At 43.9% G+C, this 25,232-nt stretch overlaps 1 protein-coding gene across 2 annotated transcripts in view; it reads left to right on the top strand.

Annotated features, from left to right (window-relative positions):
• E2F7 (E2F transcription factor 7) overlaps positions 1-13,452 on the top strand; it is a 28,943-nt gene extending 15,491 nt beyond the window's left edge. Inside the window, exons 8-13 of one of the 2 annotated variants that reach the window (XM_024102257.3) lie at positions 1,119-1,271; positions 1,745-1,829; positions 3,753-4,293; positions 5,282-5,555; positions 8,089-8,513; positions 10,191-13,452. In XM_024102257.3, the coding sequence (XP_023958025.1) occupies positions 1,119-1,271; positions 1,745-1,829; positions 3,753-4,293; positions 5,282-5,555; positions 8,089-8,513; positions 10,191-10,367 (1,655 nt within the window). In that variant the 3' untranslated portion in view covers positions 10,368-13,452. Of the gene's footprint in view, positions 1-1,076; positions 1,272-1,744; positions 1,830-3,752; positions 4,294-5,281; positions 5,556-8,088; positions 8,514-10,190 lie in introns of both variants that reach the window. The other variant, XM_008164598.4, reaches the window with a different exon arrangement.
• Positions 13,453-25,232: the final 11,780 nt, after the last annotated feature.

Raw genomic sequence — 25,232 nt, 5'->3', positions numbered from 1 at the left:
GGTTTTTTTGATAGAGGCTCATGGATTCAGCATATTTTATTTTTTTTATTTAAGAGATTATAAGTTTAGGCCTCAACATATTTTGTATTAATAGCAGATTTCTTTTTAAACTGGTTTATTTTTAAAAAGAAAAACTTATAATTTAAATAACAAAATCCAATTTAAATACAAAATTGTATTTTATTTTTATTTAAATCAATTTTTTTTCTTCAAAACGATTAAAAAAAAAATTATTTTAAACCACCCTGCTCTTTCCCAAATTTTACATGGTTGTTTTCTAGTTGAAGAATGAGTCAGAATTCATTACCTTCTGTACCCAGAAACATGTAGTGTCTGAATTTCCTAATGTAGGTCACCTATCTAGGCAGCCTTTAAAATCGCTGCCAGAATGTAAGGGAAAGGGGAGAGATTGGAGATATTTACCGATACGTTTGGGTTTTGTTTGTTTGTTTTGTTTTTGCATGTTACACTAGTTTAAGGTGCAAGGCAATGGAAAATCAGTTCCTTGGGGCCACATTCTGGCCCATCCAGTGGCCCCCTTTGTGCTGCAAAGGGTCAATAAATCTGCCCGAAACAGGCAGCTGACTATTCCCCCTATATGGAGAATCACCTGGGTGGTGCAGAGCTGCTCCTCCGCCTCCTGTCCCCCGACATGGGGAGTTCGTTTCAGGAGATAAAGGGCATGGCCATGGTGTGCCTACATCCTGGCGATCCTTGGCTCCCAAAGTAGAGCCCTTATGCTGCTTTATTTAAGGAATGGCCAATCCTAGGATAAAGGAGAAGTAAGGGTTCATGTTAATGATACTTTGCCCCATCTTCCCATTTTTCTCCCCACAGCTGCTCCAAGTAGAGCTTAGATGTAGCCCAGGATCTTGAGCTATATACAGTCCTGGAGTGGGTAGGGGGGACCTTATCTTGTCCACTAGCTCGGACATAGTTCTGTGGTGTTAGAATAGTGTAGGGTTTAACGGGGTTGTCATCTGCTGTGTCCGTAGCAAAGCTCCACGACATGGCAGAAGCTACCATGACAACAGGTGTCCTTCAGGTGATAACTTTACAAAAAACAATTCCTTTAGATGATCCAAGAACTGATGTTCCAACATCTGCTGCTTTACCAGAACTGAAACGAGGGGCGTGTGCCCAACATCAAACCTGTCCTAATGGAAAACAGAGGCTCGCACGGCATGCTTCATTTAACACTGTTCATCCTTCTGAAGGGATCAAAAGGAAGGTCAGCTCTGAACCCAACAGCCCACATAGGGAGAGGCAAGGTAACTACCAAGAATTGTTGCTCTTTCCTAACCCATTGTGTCTGCCACTAGCAGTCACTTTCAGCGTTGGAGCAGTGCTCTTATTTTTCAGTAAATTTTCTGTTCTCTACACACTAGAAGTATGGCACAGACAGATTAAGATTCTTTAAATAGAAAGAGAACAGATTTTTATTGTCTGGTTCCTGGTAAAATGGAGTTTACTGTAACAATCCAGTTTATAGCACTTTCACACTTTAGAATTGTAAAGTGATAAAGCAATTACAGGTCCTTCCAGAATTCCCTGTCAATCGTCTGAAGCCTGCACGGTGCTGAGTGCTTCTTGCATGGAATTGAGGGTGCTGCTCAAACTGAATAGTGAATGTTATAAAAACATGCTGTGGTAGGAAAAACTGCATTCCACTCTTTGTATTACCAATATGAAAATGTGCTTAGTAAATCTATGTAATTAATTCAGTGTCCCATTGTTCTTTCAGCTTGCATTGTAGGTTCAAATGAATACTGCTCCAAAATGATAAATCTAGCAGCTGTCTGCAGACAGAAGATGGAAAAAGATACAAAGTAAGTTGGGTCTTAAAACTTGCAGTCTGCTCAGTTCCCTGCCCTGTGCATTTTAATTTAAGGTCAAATTCTGTACTTGGGATGGAGATCTATAATTTCCAGTGACTTCCATTAGAGGATAGAAATTGGCTCTCAGGGTGACTTTTGTTCTCCCTGGTAAAAGATTCACACCAACATGCATCACATTTTAACAGACAAATAAAACCGCTATTGAGATTTTTTCAAAGCAGTCTAGGGGATTTAGGCACATCTTCCTATACAATGAATGGACTATATATGTATAAATTTCCTGGAGTGTTTTGAAATTTTCATACGATATATTTATTGGAAGCTTAGGGCTACAAGCTCCCCTACCATGAGTAGGGCTCCGTGTCTGTCACGGAGATTGCAGAAGTCACAGACTCTGTGACTTTCCGCGACATCTGTGACTTCTGCAGCAGCCAGTGTGGCTGACCCCAGAGCCAGCCGCTCGGGTGGCCCCGCAGCCAACCGCAACAGCCATTACTTGGGCAGCCCCGGGCATCTGGCCCTGGGGACTGCTCAAGCCAGCAGCCAGTGTGGTTGGCCCCGGGGACTGCCTGAGCAGCGGTGCTGGGGGCGGCCAGAGCAGCCGCTGCTCCGTGGCCCCCAGCAGCGGTCCCAGGGCAGCCCCCAGTAGCTGTTGCTGCTGGCCCCGCCCCCCTATCAAGCAGTGCCCCCCCCCCCCCCCCTTCCTTGAACAGCGGCTCCCTGGCCCTCCCGCAGCAACAGTCCCCGGTAGCTGGTGGGCTGGCCCTGGAGTGCCCCCATCCCTGCAGCAGCCCCCTCCCCCCAAACCAAGATTTATAGTATAAGTCATGGACCGGTCACGGACTGTGACTAAATCATAGTCTTAACCATGAGCTTTTTCCACCCCAATGGGGCAAGAAAACTGCATTTCTACTCATTCTTCATTCTTTTGTCAGGGTTGTGAGGGTTCAGTTCCCTTAACCAGTCTCAGATGAGCTACCAATAGACCTGGGTCATCCACTGACAGGCCCAGGCCCAGAGTCACAAAGGTATTTAGCCACCTAACTTCTACTGTGACTTTGGGCCCCAGTACCTCTGGGCTGGTTCCTAGCCCTATGGCAGCCTGGTTCTTAAAAATAGCCCATGCGCACACTGGCTGCTGAATCCAGAACCTTTACGGGGGTTTTGGACTTGTGGAAGTGCAGCCTGAGCTGGTTGAAATTTTTGACACAAAATGTTTCATTCAAAATTTTGAAGCAAAAAATAGAATTTCCATCTTGCAATTGTGAAGAAATAATTCTTCCTCTCCCATTTAAAGAAAAAAAAATTCTCATTTTTTCCAATGGAAAAAGGGGGAAAGTTTTTAATAGCTAAGAAATAGTGGGATTCTTCCCACTAAAATGAAACAAAATATTTCTAACAAAACGATGAATCTTTTAGGGTTTTTAACCAACTCTCCACACAAGTTAATACTGACTTTACTCATTATTTTGGATCCAGAATATGCTAATGAGAGCAACTGTTTTCTCCCCATCTAAAAGGGTGGGGGTTAAACCCCACGGAGAAGCTTCTCTGGAACAAAGGGGTAAGCATGCTGCAGAGCTGTTCTGCTCCACTGCCAAATTCCAAACACCCTCTGCTAACGTAGGTGAGAATAACATGGAGCCCTTAATGTGTGGGCGCATGTTGTATCTCCCTGCTAGCACTTATTGAAAGAACTAAATGGTAGTACAGCAAAAGAATCTGTGAGTCAGCTTCTCTGTGGTTTGACATGATATGTAAGTGACTGATAAAGTGTTTGATAATTACTGCACTCTGTCAGGTAGTCTCCACACATAACCCCAGAGATCCCCACGGTTTTATTTTAAGGGTGGTTTATAGGGATGTCATTCTGAACTAAACACTTTTTTTTTCTCTTTTCCTTACATCTTTTAGGAATAAAATTTGTGCCACTGAAACAATCTTAAATTCATCGAGGAGCCCAGCTATAATCTCTCCTTTCTCTGTTCTTCCGGATCCTGGGGACTCTGATTTTTGCCTTAACCCCTTACCTCACCCAGTGTTTCCTGTTGCTCACTCAGACATGTCACACCTCTCCCTGCCAAATGGTATGAATGGCCAAGTTTTGCAGACTCCCACTTTGGTCTCTTCCAAAACAGAGAATGGGAAAACTGCTCTGCTCCCCAACCAGCCTTTTGTTTACCTCCCCTCTGCGTCTCTCTTCATGCTGTGTGGCAGTCCTCAGGAAAGTCTGTCAAGGGAGAACCTTCCAACTACAGGAGAAAAGTGCAACAGAAGCCCTGAGGGGCAGGCCTCACCCCTAAAGCCACAAGCTGCTGTATTTGCTGTTAACTATCACAAGCGTAGTTCCCAGAAGTGTGCATCTCTCTCCACGCCTGCAGCCAGCATAGAGCCAGCTGCTAAAAGGAAGACTATGGAGCAGAGTGATGTCCCCCTCTCACTGGTGCTACCCAAGGTAGGGGAGTGCATTTAATTGATACCCAGCTTTGTTGCTAAGGCTGAGAGCAGGGGAAAGATACTTACATTACTTGAAATAGTCTTTTCTGCAGATGAACATTCACTGCAGATACCTATTTAGAGAAACAAATGCCACCTTCCCGCACAAGTATAATCTGGGGGAAGAAATACATTTGGTGAAGCATTAATTGGGAGAGGTGTGCTGTGCCTCTGGTGGAAAAATGACTGCCTCACAATGAGGCACAGATCACCTGTTCCACAGAGCCATGGCCCAGATCAGTCCCTGCCACAGAAAAACCTGCGAGAGGGGAAGAAATCCGTGAGGATTCCTCTCCACATTGTCCTGTCACTGAAGCTGCCTCCAAACCTGGCAGTTCCACAGGAGACATTGTTCCTTCACACCAGCTCTTGTCCCAGCAGGGTTCATCCTGGCAGCATGGCTCATTCTACATGGCCACAGGAGAGGTGATCTGCATCTTCCCCTCTTCCCTGTCTCGCCTCCCGCTCTGTCCTCCTAGTCCAACTTCTCCTCTCAGCTGGATGAGTGGGTGGGGAGAAGATGGGGCCTTGGAGGCCAATGAGCCACTTTTTGCAAAGGGAGGAGGATCACATCCAGAGTCCACTCCAGGTGCTGAAGTAGGGAGCATGTCCTGGTCCCACGTCAGTGTTTGTATCTGAGTTGTCTGGGGCATCTACAAGGGATCTACAATCCTTGTTGAGTTTTTCCTTCAAAAAAAAAAAAAGCCCTCTCCAGGGGTATTTTTGCAAGAGAACTACATCTATTTAATAAGTCTAAGCATTTAAGATGAAATTCAGCCCTGTGCAGATGGCCCTCAAACCATGACTTCAGTGGTGCATAGGCCTTGTGCTGGCCCTCTGCACCAGGGTGAATTTCACTCTTCAGTCAAGGAAGGCATGTGAGAGATGGTAGCTCATATACTATTTTTTAATTTGGACTCTTCCTTCCTAATTCTGTTTTTGCTCAGAAACCTTTTGAGCCACCTGATGGAGAATATCCCCTGGGAAGCAGCTGTGCCTCTAATGTGCATCTAGGAGCTTTTCATCTTGACTTAGGAACTCCTGCTGCTGCTGACGAGGCTGCAGAAGAGGATACAACTAAACCTTTAGATTCTCAGGAGCAGGAAAAGCAATCTCGGAACAGAGACCTTGAAGATCCCTCACAGGGAAAAGAGCACATCTCTCAAGAAAATACCAAACAGCCCTTCTTTCCACAGTATCTCTATGTGCAGCCAGCTGCAGGTAAGGACTATAGATACACAGGGATACATTATGACTAAATGATGAGGCCTAAATTTGAACATTTAGGCATCTTAAGTGAGGTTCTTAAATCCAGGCACCTAAATAAAAGTGACCTGAATTTCAGAAAACCTGATCACCCACAAATCCCACTGAAGTCAATGGGAGCTGCTTGTGCTCATCAACTCTCAAAACTAGTACACTTTTTTATTTAGGTACCTAAATATGGATTACAATGAATAACCAGGGCTTCCCGTATTACCATAGTAACACACGTTACCCATCACAATAGTCCTGTTCTTTGGAACCAATATTGCCTTTTTTTTGTTGTTTTAGCCCTTATGATTGTAGCGGGAACCTTGAAAAGGAGAATGTATGTCTGGTCTACACCTAAAACTTAGGTTGACCCAGCTACATTGCTAAGGACTGTGAAAACTTTCCCTGTGTGATGTAGTTAGGGCAACCTAACCCCCACTGCAGACACAGCTAGGTCAACCTAGCTACCACCTCTCTAGTGAGTGGATTTATGACAGTGACAGAAAACCTTTTGTCACTGTAGCGTCTACACTACAGCAGTGTAGCTGCAGCTATACCACTGTAGTGTAGACGTAGTCTTAGCGTTTGGTGAAATAATAGCTCTAGCAAGTGTGAACTGCCTCATGTCAAGCAGGGCTTTGTGGATTCCACAGTCATGGAATCTATTTTTCCAGGATGTCATACACTTCAGCACTGCTGCTGAAGAATTTGTCCTATTGCTGTTGCCAGGCATGTGAATTCTCGTTTTCTGGCTCCCTGCCCTGCCAGGATCAGTTTGCAGGTGGCACAAGGGGTAGTTACTTGCATTACAATGTATGCTTTGGTCCATGGAGCTAGGCATCAGGGAGCCAGAGTTGAAGTCCGGCTTGTAGCCAAGAGTGTGGAGAACTAGAAGACTAGGCTGGTGAGTTAAGCAGCCTGGAGAACACTTCAGCAGCTGAAGTCCAGGGAATTGAGTTGCTCTCCTAAAGACAGTTACAAGCTTTCCCCTTTCCAGGCACCGGAGTGGAGTGTAGGGAAGAGGATTTTATGGCAAGAGAATAAGCTGCTGTGGAATGGTGAGGTTGCTCCCTTGGAATTTGGTCCCATTGTGACACTGAGTCAAAGACACGAGAGCTCCACATGGATACAGGTGTTCACCTGTTTGGAGCAACTTACAGGCTGGGGGCCTTACTTTGAAATGTTGATCAAGGTGTTCAGAAGATCCGATAAATTGCAAGCCAGTTCAGATTCTATTGAAGACAACGAAAGTCTTTCCATTGACTGCAGTTAGTTTGATTGGGCCCTTAACAATTGGATTTTTATAAATTTGTTATTTCTTTAAAGTAGGGCTGTCCAACGATTACAAAAATTAATCATGAGATTTTTTTAAAATCACAATTAATCACAGTTTTATAATACTGTTAAACAATAATAGAATACCCTTTATTTAAATATTTTTGGATATTTTCAAATACATTGATTTCAGTTACTACACAGAATACAAAGTGTACAATGCTCACTTTATATTTTTATTACAAATATTTGCACTGTAAAAATGATAAACAAAAGAAATAGTATATGTCAATTCACCTCATACAAGTACTGTAGTTCAATCTCTTTATCGTGAAAGGGCCTTGCAAGGTGGGGAATTACAGGTAGAACCCCTTAAATGTAAACAAACTTGTTTTGTCTGAGCGATTGGCTGAACAAGAAGTAGGACTTGCAGGCTCTAAAGTTTTTACATTGTTTTATTTTTGAATGCAGTTATATAACAAAAATAAATCTATATTTGTAAGTTGCACTTTCACAATAAAGATATTGCACTAAAGAACTTGTATGAGGTAAATTGAAAAATACTGTTTCTTTTGTTTATCATTTTTACAGTGCAAATATTTGTAATCAAAAATATAAAGTGAGCACTGTGTATTCTGTGCTGTAATTGAAATCAATATATTTGAAAACAGAAAAACATCCAAAATATTTATAATAAATTTAAATTGGTATTCTATTATTGTTTAACAATGATATTAAAACAGCTAATTTTTGTAATCGAGTTAATTTATTTTGAGTTAATCGCTTGAGTTAACTGCAATTAATTGACAGCCCTACTTTAAAGTTGTGTATAAGTTTTTTTTTGTTTTGTTTTTGTTTTTTTAAGTAGTTCAGCAAATTATTTCTATTAGTGGTGAAACAAGTACTAAGCTTGTGTATACAGGGTGCAGCTTATGGTTCTTTTGTTATTTATACAATAGCAAATGGTGCCTGGTGCATTACAGATGCTTGCAATCTAAAGAAAGAGAAAAAAATTTGAAAGGAAGATGAGGAAAGGTGGGGGTATAACAAATGTAGAGAGATTGAGCAGCTTTCTCAGGCATGTAGTTTGTTACCTTCATGTTTTGCTTTTTCCTAAACAACTTCACTTTCTGCTTCTCCCTTTTACTGAGTAACTGTTTAGTATGGTTAATGTCAATTAGCAAACTGCATTAACTCCTTAATCTTCTCTCTCTTTTTGGTTTAGGATTAAGTGGTTTTAACTTCCTGTTTTCTGCAAACCAAACCCCTGGTGCTGTTGGTCTGTCTGCAAGCCAGTTACCATCTCTTAGTGTTCCCTGTGTGGTAGTGCCGTCTACAGCCTTGGCACCCTTCCCTCTTATCTGTTCTCCAGCAATCACCAATCCACTTTCTTCTGCTCCTGCTTGCTCTTTTCCAAATACTGCGTCAACGAATTTCAGCATGCCTGGCCTAACGTCAACACCACCCGTCTTTATTGGCACCACAGCAATGGTGACTCCAAAGACCTCCAAAATACCTTCAATGGATCCACATCCACCATTTCCTTCTGCTGTACATTTGAGCCCTGTGCTTGGAAGATCTTGTAACACGGTTAAACTGGAATCCCCAGTTTGTACGGGGCCTCCAGTCACTCTTCTGAAACTACAACAGGTGAGGAATTAATTAAAGGGAGGCTATACAAAAGTGCGATCCTGGGTCAAGTGGCTGAGACTGAATGAAAGTGAATCGGTTTTGGAGTTATTTACTCCGCTTCAGAGTGTGTGTGTGTTTGTCTGTCTGCCTCCGAGAGAGAGGATAACAAACTCTGGCTACCATTGCAGTTAAATATTTTTTTAAAAACCCTGACAGGCTGAAGTGTAACGTTAAACAGATATGTGTATCTGCAAGTTTGCTAGCACCATATATTGAAGTAGAACAAATTATTACTCTTTCTCAGAAATCAGAGTCTGTGCTTTTCCCCACTGCTCTGATTGGTAAGGCTGTAAGAAAGTTGTGGGGCAGTTTGGGGGAGGGCAGGAAGGGTTTGGTTTAACACTTCGTTAAAGTTGTGGTTTAAGGCAGGCAGCCTACCTTCCAAAGCAGGGCAGCAGCACAGAAGCGATGATATGTGTCCTGCTTGGCTCTCAAAGGCAAGCACGACAATGAGGCAGCCAGATAAAATATGAGTGGTGTTGCAACCACATGTGCCAGGTTACAATACCCTTCACTCAAATTTGGCCTGGTCTCCACCTCCGCCATGACGTCTGTGAGTGACATTGCAACCTAGTTTACAAGTTCACGTTAATTTGGGTCACTCAAATTTGTGGTAACTATAAAAATTTGCGGTATGTGTTAAAAATTGTGCTTTCTGCAATAAAATTGCAGCCAGCAGTTTTTTTTGTTTGTTTGTTTGTTTTTTTACAGCCTTACAGATAGGCACTACCACTAAAAATCTGCATTGTGTAAAGTAAATAAATAAGGCAGGGGCAGTGTGGTGCAGAAGGATTCTCGTTTTAACTCAGACTGATCCTCTGGTTGAAAAGTTGTATGAAGTATAAATCCTCCAGGCTCCATCCCCAATCTTTTACTGTAACCACTAAATAATACAACCTCCTAGTGGTAGTGTCAGATTAGAGCGCTGAGCAAAAATATTGTATACAATGTATAGAGAAAAGATCTTAATTTAAAAAAATTAGCAGTGTTTGTGGTTTTTCTTGGGTAAAGAAATCACAAATACAAAGTCAGAATGGGGAGGAAATCAGCTGTGTTTCGTACTATAAATGAGATCAAACTGCATTCATTATAGTTAAGGCTACAATTTAGTCACAGGTATTTTTAGTAAAAGTCATGGACAGGTTATGGGCAATAAGCAATAAACGAACTATAAATACTCCTAATTAAATCTGTGAGGGGGTTGGGGGTGCTACTGGGGGAGGAGCTAGGGGCCACTGCTGGCGGGGGGGAGAGCCATTAAAATAAGTTGTATTTTTGGACGTTTGCGAACTTATGAAAAATGTGGTAACAGAGAATTCAAAAATCAGTCACAATATAACCACTAAAAAGAGTGATAGGTTGCATATCCAAGGAAAATGATTGTGTTATAAAGCTCTCGCTAAAGCTTTTTCAAACCAGATGTCTAGCACTAGGCACCTAAAATCCATATTGGGCAGTGAGGTAGGGAGGCACTTTAAACTAAATTTGTCTGATTTTTCAGTTGTGCAAATATGGATTTAGGATCCTAATTTTAGACACCTGGTTTGAAAACTGTCCGTATGTCTAACAAATTGTGTGTGTTCTCACTTTTGGATAAGACATTTCTGAGTTGCTTTGTTTCATTTTTATAACTAGCCATCATCAACCCCACTTACTCCGAAGAGCATTCGTCCTACACATCACGAGGCATTTTTCAAAACTCCCGGCAGCCTTGGAGATCCTATTGCATGGAAGAAAAATGAAGGCAACCAGACCAGAAATGCCAGTTCTGTTCAGAGAAGACTAGAAATCTCAAGTAGTGGCAGTGACTAATCCAACTCGTTGCAAAGGTGTGGTCATATTGTAATATGACTTCATAGTTGTTACAAAAGAAACAGCTATCGTATAACAAGAGGAGCATGTTAAAATGTCATCCCTATTCGCACACTTCCCTGTTGTGTATTTGCCCACTAGTTCTTTTAACTTTCTCTTTCATGAATCATCCCTATCACTGAAATATCTTTATTAATTGCTCATGTAATACTAGTTAGGATTCAAACTTTGTGTACGGTGCAACAACGTGAGCATCAAATTGCATTTATGGTTTTAATTTGAAAAATATCATATTGCTGTGAGGAGATGCAAAGAGACTTACTGGAGTCTCATGGAGCTTTTTTGTTGGTTTGTTTGTTTGTGTGGTGGGTGTTTTTTTTTTTTTTTTTTTTTTTTTTTTTAAATGAGCTGTCTAGCACTTATCTAGGGTGAGTGTTTTTTACATGTCCTTTACTTACCCTGAGTAAATCTGTGGTAAAATACGATAACCTCCTGCAGTTGTAAAAGCAGCTGCTTGCTGGGTTCCAATCTGTCAAATTCTGCCTCAGCAATGCAGCCTCCTGTTATTTATTTTGTACATTGGAATGGGATTTAGTGCAAAATGTTTGCAGCCTCAAAATAACAGATTTTCTCAGGGTATGACTACTTGAATATTGATTGGTTGTTGTACAGTTTTCCCTGCACTTGTTTTACAAAAGCCTGATAAACTTACAGTATGGATGAATGTATACATATGAAAAATATTAAGACCAAAATAACTGTGAATCTTAACTTTTTTTGGTAGTTGTGTTAATGAACTGTATTAGTCCTTGTCTTGTGTCTTTTACTGGGCAAAAAGTACAAGTTAATTGACAAATAGTCCAGAAGCTGGTTCCTAAATAACACCATCTGACAAATTAATTTGGGAATAGTGAACCTCTGAAATGTTGGTCTAGAATCTCTCTCTAAAGCCAGATTACACTGATGAGCAGTTAATCACAAGATTAGATCCAGTTTCCAAAGGGAATACTCGTGTGCATAACTGTTCACCAATGACAGTAGGGGTTTTTGGTAATTCTCATTAGAAATAATAGTTATCCAACTACATTTTAATATGCCTGGAGATTAAGAACAAGGATGGTCCCCCATGAATGGCGTATTTGAATACAAGTGAAAAATGGAAGGCTTTGTATTTAGGCACTTACGTGGCTAAATTGTAGAAAGAGGATATCAATGAGTGGGAGTCATGAATTTGGGAAGAGAGGGAGGTAGTTATCTTTATTCCTGGAGGGAAAGTAGGAATAAAGAAAGGGATATGTCACACTTAGCATTCAGAGTCTTCAAACAGTGGAAATAATGTAATGGTTAGTACTGATTTGAGATGTCTTTTCACAAACTTAATCTGCAATTGTATTTTTTCAGTCTTCTTTTTTAATATTATCATGTTATTTTGAGTTTTTATCAAAAATATGGGTAGCCACATCAGCTCTTCTTTCATGTAGTGAGAATGTGGTGTGTTTACTGGTATTGCTCTCTTGAGAGCAGACAGAGTCTAGTCTTGGGAGTGAAGGATGTTTTTGTGGGGGGTTTTATAATGAAATGTGTCCTTACAATATGGAATTTAAGAATGAATTTTAGTGGAGCTGGAAGTGGGAGTACAGTGGCCTTATGTTAGAAGTAGACCAATAACAGCCTTATAAGGAGGGAGTATTTTAATCTCTCTTTTTAAAAAAACCAACTTGACAGGAAAATTACAACAGAAAATTTCAGGTGTGGGAAAGGGAAACTTCACCAATGTTAAAATTTAAGTTTTATTTTTTACACTACAGTTTTGCAAGTTTACATGATTGTATTTGAATCATTTTTTCTTACACTCCCAATTATAAATTGCTTTCCAAGGTGAAATGAAGTCTGTAGCTAACATTAATATTGCCAAGCATAAATTACAGCTACTTATGCTGTGACTCTTCCTCAGCTACTATGCGTCAGTACCTGTTCAGGCTTGAAACAGACTGCTATTGTTCCAGATTGTGTGACTGTCTGGAGAGTCTACTTGTGAGCAGCATGTTAGTGAAATGGCGGTCTGGAGGGAGGAGGAGTGATTTAAAATATTAAGCCTTTTTACTCCACAGTTAAATCATCATTGCAAAGCCCATCTCATTTTGTCAGCAAGGCTGTTCCGTTTCATGACTGACCTAACTATACTTAAAAATACAGAGACAGAAAATCTTCAGTTTCCAATGTCTACTTCCACATGTTGACTTTTCATTAAAACACTGGGCCTGATTCTGATCTCATTTTCACCAATGTCAATCAGGCATAACTCTTCTGAAGTCAGTGGAGTTAGACCAATTATGGTGAGAGCAGAATCAGGCCTACTTAGCTTTTGTAATATACAGAGAGTGCAAGGGTTGCTATGGGGCTTGACACTGTCCCATTTATGTCAATGGCAAGACTCTCACCCAGGTAAACAGAAGCAGGAGTGAGACCACTGTGGAGTGTAAAATAACCCATCAAACCATGCTACCTGCAGAAGAATTTGCAGCATTTAGGCTGCTGCACTTGATTTGGAGTATTTCTGGTAGTCGAGGCAATGGCAGTCTACACTTCCTCTTCCATTGTGTTCAGTCAAACAAATCAGCAAAACTGCAAAGGTGAACCAGGATTTGAATTTGCACTGAGGAAAGTGCACATGCACGATGTTGTGCAGGGTTTGTGAAACCTTTATGTTCTGGTACAAGTGTTGGGGGGAGGGGGGGATGTATAATTTATATACTTGAATTTACCTACCAGGTTTACATTTCTCAATTTCTTTTGTAAAAGGTGCTATATCTGTATTTAAAAAGCTGTGTTTTTAATGTAAAGCTGCTTCCTCTTTGTATCATTGCACTGCTAGTTTTATATAGATATTAATTTTATTGCTGCTTGTAACTGTTCTTCACTGGTTAGACATTCCTCCTTTTCCTCCTATCTAGCGATGTTCTTTGTAGCTACCTGCATATAACTGTACTACAATCACACTGTTGTTGGGTTGCATTTTTTTTTAATACCTTTTAGAAAAATCTTAAAACTACAAAAATAATAAAAAATGAACTTAAAAAAAAAAGCAGAGATTGTGGAGGAGGTTTTTTTGCTTTTATCTATCTAAAATGTATCCAGGTTGCCCATCACTTTAACATCTGAGCACCAAATACAGTAACTGAGATCCACCTAGAGCACCTCAGAGTGGCTTCCAGGTTCAGCAGCTTTCCTTACCATGGATGAGATTCTCACCTCTTTTTGACCCCTGTATACTGGGTAAAAGCCCCAGAACAGTGCAAAGGGGCTCCAAAAGTCCCAGTACAGAAATTGAGGGAGACCACCACAGGCTGTCCTTCAAAAACTCCCTCATAAGGCGTGTATGTTAAGGGGCTATGGGCCGAAGAGGAGCGTCAGGGTAGGGCCACGGCACATGCAGAGATTCTGGGCAGCACTGGTGCCATAGTAAAACAACAAACTGCTTTGTGGGTCTGTCTAAATTATGCCAGAGGCTGTTCTGGCTTCCAGAGTAGCCCAGAATCAGCGGGGCACAAGAATGGCTTAAAGCCACCTTAGCCTCCCTCAGCTGCAAATTCTGGGCTGTGACTCTTAAAAACTTAGTCCCGAGTCTCACTCGTGTTCTTTGCTGCTGTAATGCCTTGACTTAGCTATTACAAAAAGGATATGCAAAGAGACAAGTTTTGTAATGTAACCCTTCTGCCAGGTGGAGCCAGCAGCAACCAAGGCTGGGTTCAGTATCTAGGGGCTCCTTTTCAACAATACAACACAAAACTGGCTCGAGCTCCCACCCAATGACCTGGGACAATTACACGCCACTCCCTGGGCGCCTCTAAGAGGCAATACTTCCCCTCTCACAAGCACAGCATCTTAGTGTAGCAAAAACTTTTAATAAAAGGAGGGAATTAACTCAGCATTAATTTGGGAAAACACGGCAATTAGGGTTCATAAACACAAACCATGAGCAAAAGACCCACCCCCAAGTAAATTGGGCAGTGTCCTTTTCCTCTCAGGGTCTTAAGTCCAGCAACCCAAAAGTCCCTTTAACGTGCCCATCCCTTCTCTGCACCCCCCTCACAGTTGCTGTCCTCGATCAGTGCAGCCCCAGAGTACAGAAGTTTATCTGCAGAGTTCACCTCCCATCCTGGGTGGAAGGCAGGAGAGGGGGATAAGGAGGCACCTTACACGTTGCACTGCTCAGGCACTCATTACTCCAGCAGCCAATTGCCACACCTCTGTGGGGCTCTGCTCTAGCCCTCTCCACCAGCGTCTTTGCTGACCGCTTGCCATGCCTCTCTGCCAGCCACCCTGCTGGTTGTGCCTCTCTGCCAGCCGCCCTCAGTTCACACAACAAGGATAACAACCCTTTATTACTCCTGCCCCAATAATGAGACTGGGGATCAAACATCAGCCACAAGTGATCATTTGGGCAAGCAATCCCATCAAGCTGAGCACCTAGGCAGGGTGGGTGTGTCCATGCAAATGAGATCAGCTTCTGAAGTCTTTTTCCACAGCTCACCACTAGAGGTCAGGGGAGAACTCATCCAGACTCTGCTTACACTAACATGCTCTGACGCATGGTCAGGTGTGGATTCAGCCTACTCTCCTGCTAAGTCATTCCATAGACAAGGATGCTCTGTCCCCTGCTTTCAAGAGTGTCATCCTAGGAGTTGTTGTAAGCTCTCTAGGAAGAAAGCAAAGAAAGAAGAAGTAGGACCGCTGAAGACTATAGCCGGAGAGGAGATTAAAGATAATCTAGGCATGGCGCAATATCTCAATGAATATTTTGCATCGGTGTTCAATGAGGCCAATGAAGGTATTAGGGATACTAGCACCATTACAGAGGGGCACACAGGATGGGAGATTACAGTATCCGAGGTAGGAAAAAACCTTGAACGCCTTAATGGGACTAAGTCGGGAGGACCGGACGATCTTCATCTGAGAATATTGAAGGAATTGGCGCGGGAAATAGCAGGCCCGTTAGCGATAATATTTAATGAATCTGTAAACTCGGGGGTGGTCCCGTTAGACTGGAGAATAGCTAACGTGGTTCCTATTTTCAAGAAAGGGAAAAAAAGTGATCCGGGTAACTACAGGCCTGTTAGTTTAACATCTGTAGTGTGCAAGGTGCTGGAGAAAATTCTGAAAGAGAAACTAGTTGAGGACCTTGAGGTTAATGACAATTGCGATAAATTGCAACATGGTTTTACGAAGGGCAGATCGTGCCAAACGAATCTGATCTCCTTCTTCGAGAAAGTAACGGACTTATTAGATAAGGGAAATGCGGTGGACTTAATATACCTGGATTTCAGTAAAGCGTTTGATACTGTACCCCATGAGGAATTATTGGTTAAACTGGAAAACATGGAGATCGATATGAAAATCCAGAGGTGGATAAGGAATTGGTTAATGGGGAGAATGCAGCGGGTCGTATTAAATGGTGAACTGTCGGGTTGGAGGGAGGTTACTAGTGGAGTGCCTCAAGGTTCGGTTCTGGGACCCATTTTATTTAATCTGTTTATAACTGACCTTGGAACCGATTGCAGGAGTGGGCTGATAAAGTTTGCGGATGATACAAAGGTGGGAGGCGTTGCAAATTCGGAGGAGGATAGGGATATTCTGCAGGGAGACTTGAATGAGCTTGTGAATTGGAGTATCAGAAATAGGATGAAATTTAATTGTGAAAAGTGTAAGGTGATGCACTTGGGGATAACTAACAAGAATTTTAGTTACAAGCTGGGGACGCATTGGTTAGAAGTAACGGAAGAGGAGAAGGACCTAGGGGTCCTTGTAGACCGCAGGATGACTATGAGCCGACAATGGGACGTGGCGGTAAAAAAAGCAAATGCGGTCTTGGGATGCATTAGGCGAGGGATTTCTAGTAGGGATAAGGAGGTCCTGCTTCCGTTATATAAGGCACTGGTGAGACCTCATTTGGAGTACTGTGTGCAGTTCTGGTCTCCCATGTTTAAAAAAGATGAACTCAAACTGGAACGGGTGCAGAGAAGGGCGACTAGGATGATCAGAGGAATGGAAAACCTGTCGTATGAAAGGAGACTAGAGGAGCTTGGGTTGTTTAGTCTGACAAAGCGAAGGCTGAGGGGGGGATATGATTGCTATCTTTAAATATATCAGAGGGATAAATACAAGGGAGGGGGAGGAACTATTCCAGCTTAGTACTAATGTGGACACAAGAACGAATGGATATAAACTGGCCATGGGGAAGTTCAGGCTTGAAATTAGACGAAGGTTTCTGACCGTCAGAGGGGTGAAATATTGGAACGGCCTTCCGAGTGAAACGGTGGGGGCGACGGACCTGTCTGGTTTTAAGATCAAGTTAGATAAGTTTATGGAGGGAATGGTTTAATGATAAAACATAGTAGCAAAGGAAAACCAAGCAATGGTACGTAAATAGTATAATGGCCAACAGGGGTCGGACTAGAGACTCTTGCCTACATGCTCGGGGTCTTACTGATCGCCATATTTGGGGTTGGGAAGGAATTTTCCTCCAGGGTAAATTGGCTGAGCCTCTGGAGGTTTTTCGCCTTCCTCCGCAGCATAGGGCAGGGATCACTAGCAGGAGGGTCTCTGCCGATTGAGGTCACTAAAACACAGGATTGGGGACTTCAACGGCAGAGTCCAGGGAAGGGTTCTGTGGCCTGCAGCATGCAGGGGGTCAGACCAGATGATCATAATGGTCCCTTCTGACCTTAAAGTCTATGAGTCTATGAGTCTCTCTATTGTAGCGGCTCTAAGCTGATGGAAAAGAGCTCTCCTGTCTGCTTAATTACTCCAGCGCCTGCGAGTGGCGGTAGCCATGTTGGTGTCTTACACCAACATAGCACTGTCCACACCGGTGCCTAAGTCAGCGTAAGTATGTCACTCAGGGGCATGGCTAATTCACACCTCTTAATGACATAATGTATATCAACTTAGCAGTCACTGGTCTGCTGCATGACCCTGGGCAAGTCATTTCTCCACTTTGTGCCTCAGCTTCAGTATCTGTAAAATGGGGATGATGAGACTGACCTTTGTGAAGTGCTTTGAAATCTACTATGAAACTTGCTATGTAAGAGCTAGGTATGGCATCAGGAGCTCCCTTGTGTTATTCTCTTCTACTTCTGTACCAAATGTGCTATTTTCAGGAAAAAAAATCCTATCCTTTTACTTAACTTACAGCCCTCCAAACTCAGGGTCCAATTCTGTGTCTCCAGAAAGTTTTACTTCACTTTTGTACCTTGATGCTGGGCAGCTCCAGGGACAGGAACAAGCCCTAGTGTAAGTTAGAGCAGCCCCAGAGTCACTACAGAACTCTGCATTACCTAGGGTTACCATTCGTCCGGATTCCCCCGGACATGTCCGGCTTTTTTGAGTTAAAAATAGCGTCCGGGGGGAATTTGTCAATGTCCGGATTTCCCCCCATGCAGAGCGTGCGCGGCTTACAGGGCAGCCGGCTGGATCGTGCCACTCGCACGGGGCTCTGGCAGCCTGAGCCCTTCCTCCACTTCCCCCCTCCTCTCCCCTGCAACTTGAGACCAGTCCCCTCCTCTCTCTCCCTCCCTCCCCCTCCTTGTATTCGCAGATCGCCGGCCGGCCGTTCGCCTCGGGCCTCCGGCAGTCTGGAACTCCGACCCTGCTCCCCTCCCCCGCTGCCGAGCACGCTGCTCTGCAGCACAGTAAGGGGGCCGGGGGTCAGAGAAGCGGCAGGGAGGTTCGGGGAGGGGGTAGTCAAGAGACAGGGAGCAGGGGGAGGGTTGGATGGGTCAGGAGTTCGGAGGGGGCTGTCTGGGGGTTGGGGGTGTAAGGTTTTGGGCAGTCAGAGTACAGGTGGGGGGGGTCTCAGGAGGGGGCAGTTAGGGGACAAGGCACAGGGAGGCTTAGGTAGGGGGTGGGGTTCTGGAGGGCAGTTAGGAGCAGGGTTCCCAGGAGGGGGCAGTCAGGGGACAGGGAGCAGATGGGTTTAGATGGGTCAGGAGTTCTGGGGGGGGCTGTCAGGGGGAGGGGGTGTGGATAAGGGTTGGGGCAGTCAGGGCACAGGTAGGGGGTAGGGTCCTAGGGGGCCAGTTAGGATGTGGGGAAGGTCTCAGGAGGGGGCAGTCAGGGGACAAGGAGCAGGAAGGCTTAGGTAGGGGGTGGAGTCCTGGGGGGCAGTTAGGGGCAGGGGTCCCAGGAGGGGGCAATCACGGGGACAAGGAGTGGGGGGGAGGGTTGGGGGTTCTGAGGGGGTGGGAAGTGGGAGGGAGTGGAAGGGGCAGGGGCGGGGCTAGGGCAGGACAGGGGCGGGGCTAGGGCAGGACAGGGGCGGGGCTAGGGCGGGGCTCCTCCCGTCCTCTTTTTTGATTGTTGAAATATGGTAACCCTACATTATTAACCTGCTCCCTCCTCCACTCCAACCCCTTGCCCCCAACACGGCAGCTTGCGGGAGGGGGTGGGGGGGCGGAAGCAGTGTAGGGTGAATGACAGGAGCCCTATACTATACTTATGCTGAGGGAATTCCCCCCACAACCAGCTGTGTGGTTGCTACATGCAGCCAGAACACATATAAAGGTCACAGCAGGAGTCAAAATCTGTGCCCTAGTCTGAGATTCAAGCTGGGTTTTTCCATCTTGTGCATCACCTCCACTAAATAAATGCTCTGTCGTCTAAATCAGTCCCTCAGTTGACGAGTAGCTCTTGCACAGCCCATGCAGGATGGGAGAAGGGGCCTACCCAGAAGCCACTCCAGTCCTGTTGTGCAAGGGCATTGCACAGTAGCAGTCCCTGCGTTTTGCAGGTTCCACTTGCCCCTGAGGAGCAAGTCATCAAAAAGAAAGGGGCGAGGAGGCCAGGCCATGGACTGCCCTTTGCAGCTTACACTGTGAAGCCCGTGCACCCGGGTGAGTGGGCCATGGGTTTCTAACACATGGAGCAGGTTGTGCACCCAATCTGGTCCGTGCATGCAGCACGTCTGTATGCAGCTCATCTGGAATGTAGAAATTGAATATTTAGTGAGATGACAGATTGTGCATTCATGATTAATTATGCTGTTCCAGCCCACTAGCAACCATGCAATAATCTTGCCCTTGTTCTCCACGAGATGGCACTAGTGTCTATGTGACAGCTATAGTTATAAAACTAAACACTTTTTTTTTTTTTAAAGTCAGCCACCTACATATAGCCCATCATTTTCAAAGGGGGTGGATTCCTGAGAAGCTCAGTCAGGAAAGTAACAAATACTTTCCTCATGAATTGTAGTTTCTAATTGGACAACCTACCTAATTCTCAATTACTGAGGGACAGTCTCCACTCATTGATATATTTTGCTTTCCACAACCAAAGCTCCATACTACTTTTCATGAGTGATGTACCCGGGTATTCAGATTCTAGTATCTAAACTGCATTGCTAAATCTATTCACCTAAATTTGGGTTATTGCTGATTGTGTACTCTATGTATCATATGACTTTTAAAAACTAACTTTGTACACCTCTACTCCGATATAACGCTGTCCTCAGGAGCCAAAAAATCTTACCACGTTATAGGTGCAGCCGCGTTATATCGAACTTGCTTTAATCAGCCAGAGCGTGCAGCCCTGCCCCCCTGGACCACTGTTTTACCGCGTTCAGGGCCAGCTCCAGGGTTTTGGCCGCCCCAAGCAGCCAAAACAAACAAACAAACAAAAAAGCCGCGATCGCGATCTGCGGCGGCAATTCGGCGGGAGGTCCTTCACTCCCAGGCGGAGTGAGGGACCATCTGCCGAATTGCCACCGAATACCTGGACGTGCCACCCCTCTCCGGAGCGGCTGCCCCAAGCACCTGCTTGACAAGCTGGTGCCTGGAGCCGGCCCTGACCGTGTTATATCCGAATTCGTGTTATATCGGGTCGGGTTATATCGGGGTAGAGGAGTATTTGTGGATAATCTAAGCACTATACCCAGATGTACAGACACTTTTCCCCCAACCTATGTATTATATAATATTTTTTAACATATGCTTTTAATAAGAACAGATTTAAAATTTTTATTAAAGCTAAACGGTCCAGGCTAAATGATTAGTATACTAACATTGAAACTACATTCCTACATGCACCTGGTTATCAAAGACACTAACAAAGCAGTCACATTAATCCAGCAGGGAGACCTCTCCCTGTACCCAAATGTATGCTCACACTCTCATGTGTTTCTTTGCAGTGCTCTCATACTCTGCTGTCTGTTTTCGTTGCCATGCAACTGCAATCATATTGTTGTGCACGCTTATTAGCCATTAACTGCCTTTTTTCCCCCAAAAATGAGAACATGGCAGTAACCCAAAACGCCTCTTTCTCACAAAGGGCTATGTGAACACAGAAGGTTGTGGATTGTTTCTCTGTGTTAAATTGGTGAATCACAATATGTCTTAATAGGCGGGTGTAGGCAAACAATGCAAGGTATTATACATCACCCAGAGACTCACCTAAAACAATTACAGACATGTTACCTGCAAAGACGCTTAATGTGAGATGGGGCGGTCAGTCACTTGCATTCTCTTCTTCCATAATAAGTCAAGGTCAGCAGCAATCTATTTTTAAGGTGTAAGAATGTAGAAAACTTGCTACATTTGTTAATTCAGCTAAAGCATTTCACTTTCTGATGAGTTTTCCATTTTTTTTAATTGCAAAAGAACAAGTTGATTGCTTGACCTGCAGCCTGATCTTGCTATCATTAATGTCAATAAGAGTTTTGCCATTGATTCCAGTTGGTGCAAAATTGGGACCCCCCAGCATTTAAGGGAATGTGAACTAGTAGCCTGCACTGGGAACAAATGTTTGTAGTATGCAATAAACCTGTGAGTTATGACTGACTGTACAGAGCAAAAATCCCTGCTAGTATCCCAGTGGATTCAATAGTGGATTTTTTCCTGTGTCCTTACCAGTTTTAAGTTTTTCTTTTTAATTGGAAAAGATAAATTCATCCCTGGTGCAACTCTACTGTTAAACGTGGCCTGTCGAGAGGCTCTGGTGGCATTATATATGAAGGTCCTGATTCTTTTCTCATGTACAGCAGTGTAACTCCCCCCACTTTAGAGTGACAGACCTGCGGGTGGCTATATTACAACAGAAAAACTTCAAAAACAGACTCCAACGAGAGACTGCTGAGCTAGAATTGATATGCAAACTAGACACAATCAACTCCGGTTTGAATAAGGACTGGGAATGGCTGAGCCATTACAAACATTGATTCTATCTCCCCTTGTAAGTATGCTCACACTTCTTATCAAACTGTCTGTACTGGGCTATCTTGATTATCACTTCAAACGTTTTTTTTTCCTCTTAATTAATTGGCCTCTCAGAGTTGGTAAGACAACTCCCACCTGTTTATGCTCTCTGTATGTGTGTATATATATCTCCTCAATATATGTTCCATTCTATATGCATCCGAAGAAGTGGGCTGTAGTCCACGAAAGCTTATGCTCTAATAAATTTGTTAGTCTCTAAGGTGCCACAAGTACTCCTGTTCCACTTTAGACTAGCGTTCAAGTGCCTGGTGCGAAGTCTGTTGAAGTTGATGGAATGAGTTCCACTGGTTTCAATGCGCACTGGATCAGGCTCCAAAAGCCTCAGATGTGATCCTGCTCCCACTGGGAGCCACTGGGCATTTTGCTATTGACTTCCATGCGGAATGGATTGAGTTGTTAGTTTGTTAACATTGGGCCAGGTCCTCAGAAGCATGTCTTCTGTGCCTGACCCAGCACCGGTGGGCTTTGAGCCACATTCAGCTTCCTCCCCTGTCGTCGTCGTCCCTCCCCCCCCACACACACACACAATGCTGGGGTTGTTGGCTTGGTCCTGGAGTGCAACTTACTTAGAGCACCTTATACTGGCTGGCAATGGCCACTAAGAGGCTATTCAAGCATCTAGGAACTGGCCAGCCATCGTGGCTCCCTGGCTTTGCCCCCATCCCAAGGACCAGCAAATAAATGAGGTTGGAGCCACTTCCCCAGCACTCCACTACCAGGGGAACCCTCAGAAACATATCAGCCAGACTAAGGGCCAGGATCGTTAGGCTGCCACTGTCTCAGTGTTTAAGTCTATCAGGATCTAGTGCTCCATTAGTGGGAGGGATAGCTCAGTGGTTCGAGCATTGGCCTGCTAAACCCAGGGTTATGAGTTCAATCCTTGAGGGGGCCACTTGGGGAATTTGGGACAAAATCAGTACTTGGTCCTGCAAGTGAAGGCAGGGGGACGGACTTGATGACCTATCAAGGTCTGTTCTAGGAGATGGGATATCTCCATTAATAATTATTATTACAGTGAAATACCAGCCGTCAGAAGTGGCAGAGCGCCAGGATTTTTAAAACTCTGATGCTAGGGGTTAGGATGGAATGGAGGTAGAACTAACGTGGTAACTCCTGACCTCCCAGTAAGAAAGCTACCCCTTCACTGTTTCTCAAAGACTTGTACACAGGCAGTATAAATGGGTATTTGACTACAGCTGTCACCTCACCATTCACTGCTCAGAAATGGCTACAGCCTCAGTCATTCGTGATCATATTTTGACTTCTATTGCACGTGTTATGCTGAGCTTTGTTTTAGTCTTTGTTAAATGGAAGCTTGATGACTGTCCTGCTGTCCAGATGGCCGATCAGGAAAAAGTCCTGGAGAGACTGAGGCTTGTTCTTAGGATACTGTCCTCAATTCAGTTTCATATTAGATCTATATGAGGTTGAATTACATACATGTTGGAATACACGAGTGCCCAATATTGTGGTGTAAGATGTAGGCTTTATCACCATGAAATAACATGTTATGTCAAATGAACGCCAGTGAAATCTTAATGCCACACCATTCCACTGTATTTATGTCACATTAAAAAAAAAAAAAAAAAAAAAAAAACTTTAAAAATTCTACTGGGACTATTTCTTGTAAACTTCCACTTGTGGTCAGATTCCTTTGTTACCAAGAGTCTAACTGTACAGGGGATCAGAGAGAAAGAAAAAATATAAGTGGTATGGGGCAGGTCTCAGAAGCCCTGGGACTCACTTCTGGTTTATGTCTTATGTGCCTAAAAGCTCATGGTTCCGGGTTTCAGTTGGCCACCTGCAGGGGTCAGGAAGGAATCCACCCTCCCCCGCAATGTATTGTTTTTCTGTTTTTTAATCTCCATCCTTTGCAGCATCAAGGATGTCCACAGCCGGAGATGGGACATTGAACAAGATGGGCCAGGGCTCTGAGGTGGCACCGAGCATTCTCTCTTTCGGGTGCTTGGCTGGCTGGGTCTTGCTGCTCAGGGTCTAACAGATCACATCTCCTCTCCTACAGATTAGCAGTGATATTTGGGGGTGGGTTGCCTTCCTCTGTAGCATGTGATACAGGTCACTCGCCAGGACTCATGTAATCATTTCCTTGCTATTGTGGAGACCTTGGGCATTGTTGCATCTCAGTCCCTCCTATTCTCTTCCTGTGGCACATGACAGTCTAGTCTCCCGTGGGCTGTAATACTTCGGGCTAATATCAGTGGCTGAGTTTAATAGGCGGGAGCTGGTGGTGGTCAGACTAGCTGATCTGACGGTCCTTTCTGGCCTTAAATTCTATGACACTACAATATATTTAAAAACCTCCAGAAGTAACAAAAGAGCTTTTCTGTATGTAAAGATGTCTTGACTTCAAGGTCTGATATCTCAGGACCTTCCGGTGCTTTGTGTCTCCTTGGGAAACTGGGAATAGTCACTTTCCAAATGTATAAAGCTTCCATTTTTCACTCTGCAAGGTCACACGATGTCAGATCTTAATCCTGTCCCTGGGACCAGGTCTGAATACTGCCCATCCTGGATGGGAGACCATTTTAATTTTGAGGAGAAAATTCCATATTTGGGGAAAGGATGAAACATTTTTTGTGTGAGGCTGGTTTCTTTTTTTAAATGGCAGATGTTTGCAGAGCTAGCAAACATGCATTAGTGGGCAGACTGCAGGTAAGGCAGTTAAAGGTGCAGTAGATCCCCAAATATTGTAATTTGCTACAATAGAATGCAACCAAAACATCCATTGCAATGGGCATATTCTGAACATGATTAGTACATTAGGGCTCTGATCCAAAGTTAATGGGAATCTTAGTGAAGTCAATTTTCAGAGTAGCAGCCGTGTTAGTCTGTATCCGCAAAAAGAAGAACAGGAGTACTTGTGGCACCTTAGAGACTAACAAATTTATTAGAGCATAAGCTCTAGTCCATGAAAGCTTATGCTCTAATAAATTTGTTAGTCTCTAAGGGTACATCTACACTACAGGGGGGAGTCGATTTAAGATACGCAAATTCAGCTACGTGAATAGCGTAGCTGAATTCGACGTATCACAGCCGACTTACCCCGTTGTGAGGACGGCGGCAAAATCGACTTCTGCGGCTTTTTGTCGGCGGTGCTTACTACCACCTCCGCTGGTGGAGTTAGAGCGCTGATTCGGGGATCGATTGTCGCGTCCCAACGGGACGCGATAAATCGATCCCCGAGAGGTCGATTTCTACCCGCCGATTCAGGCGGGTAGTATAGACCAGACCTAAGGTGCCACAAGTACTCCTGTTCTTCTTTTAGTGAAGTCAATGGGAATCTTTCCATGTATTTCAATGGGCTTTGGATCAGGCCCTAGTGAAGGGAAAGAGTTTGAGGAGTGTTAAAATGAGCTGTGGATAGAAAGCCTTTCCTCCACAAAAATGAATTGATTTGAGGAAGAATAAATATTTCTTGTTTGCTTTTTTGTGAGTTCTTTCTCCATCTCTTATTGGAACAGTGGCAGTACAATGCCATATGTTTTTTATTGTCCCAGAGCCTCAACTGCTAGCCCAACAATATGTGGTTTAATGACCCTATTCCCTCTACTGTCTCTGTTAACTGGTAGCAATTAGT

This window comes from Chrysemys picta, chromosome 1, assembly GCF_011386835.1.
Source record: "Chrysemys picta bellii isolate R12L10 chromosome 1, ASM1138683v2, whole genome shotgun sequence".
Lineage (NCBI taxonomy): Eukaryota > Metazoa > Chordata > Testudines > Emydidae > Chrysemys > Chrysemys picta.
Note: the sequence above shows the minus strand (reverse complement) of the source record. Positions and strands in the feature narration are given on the sequence as shown.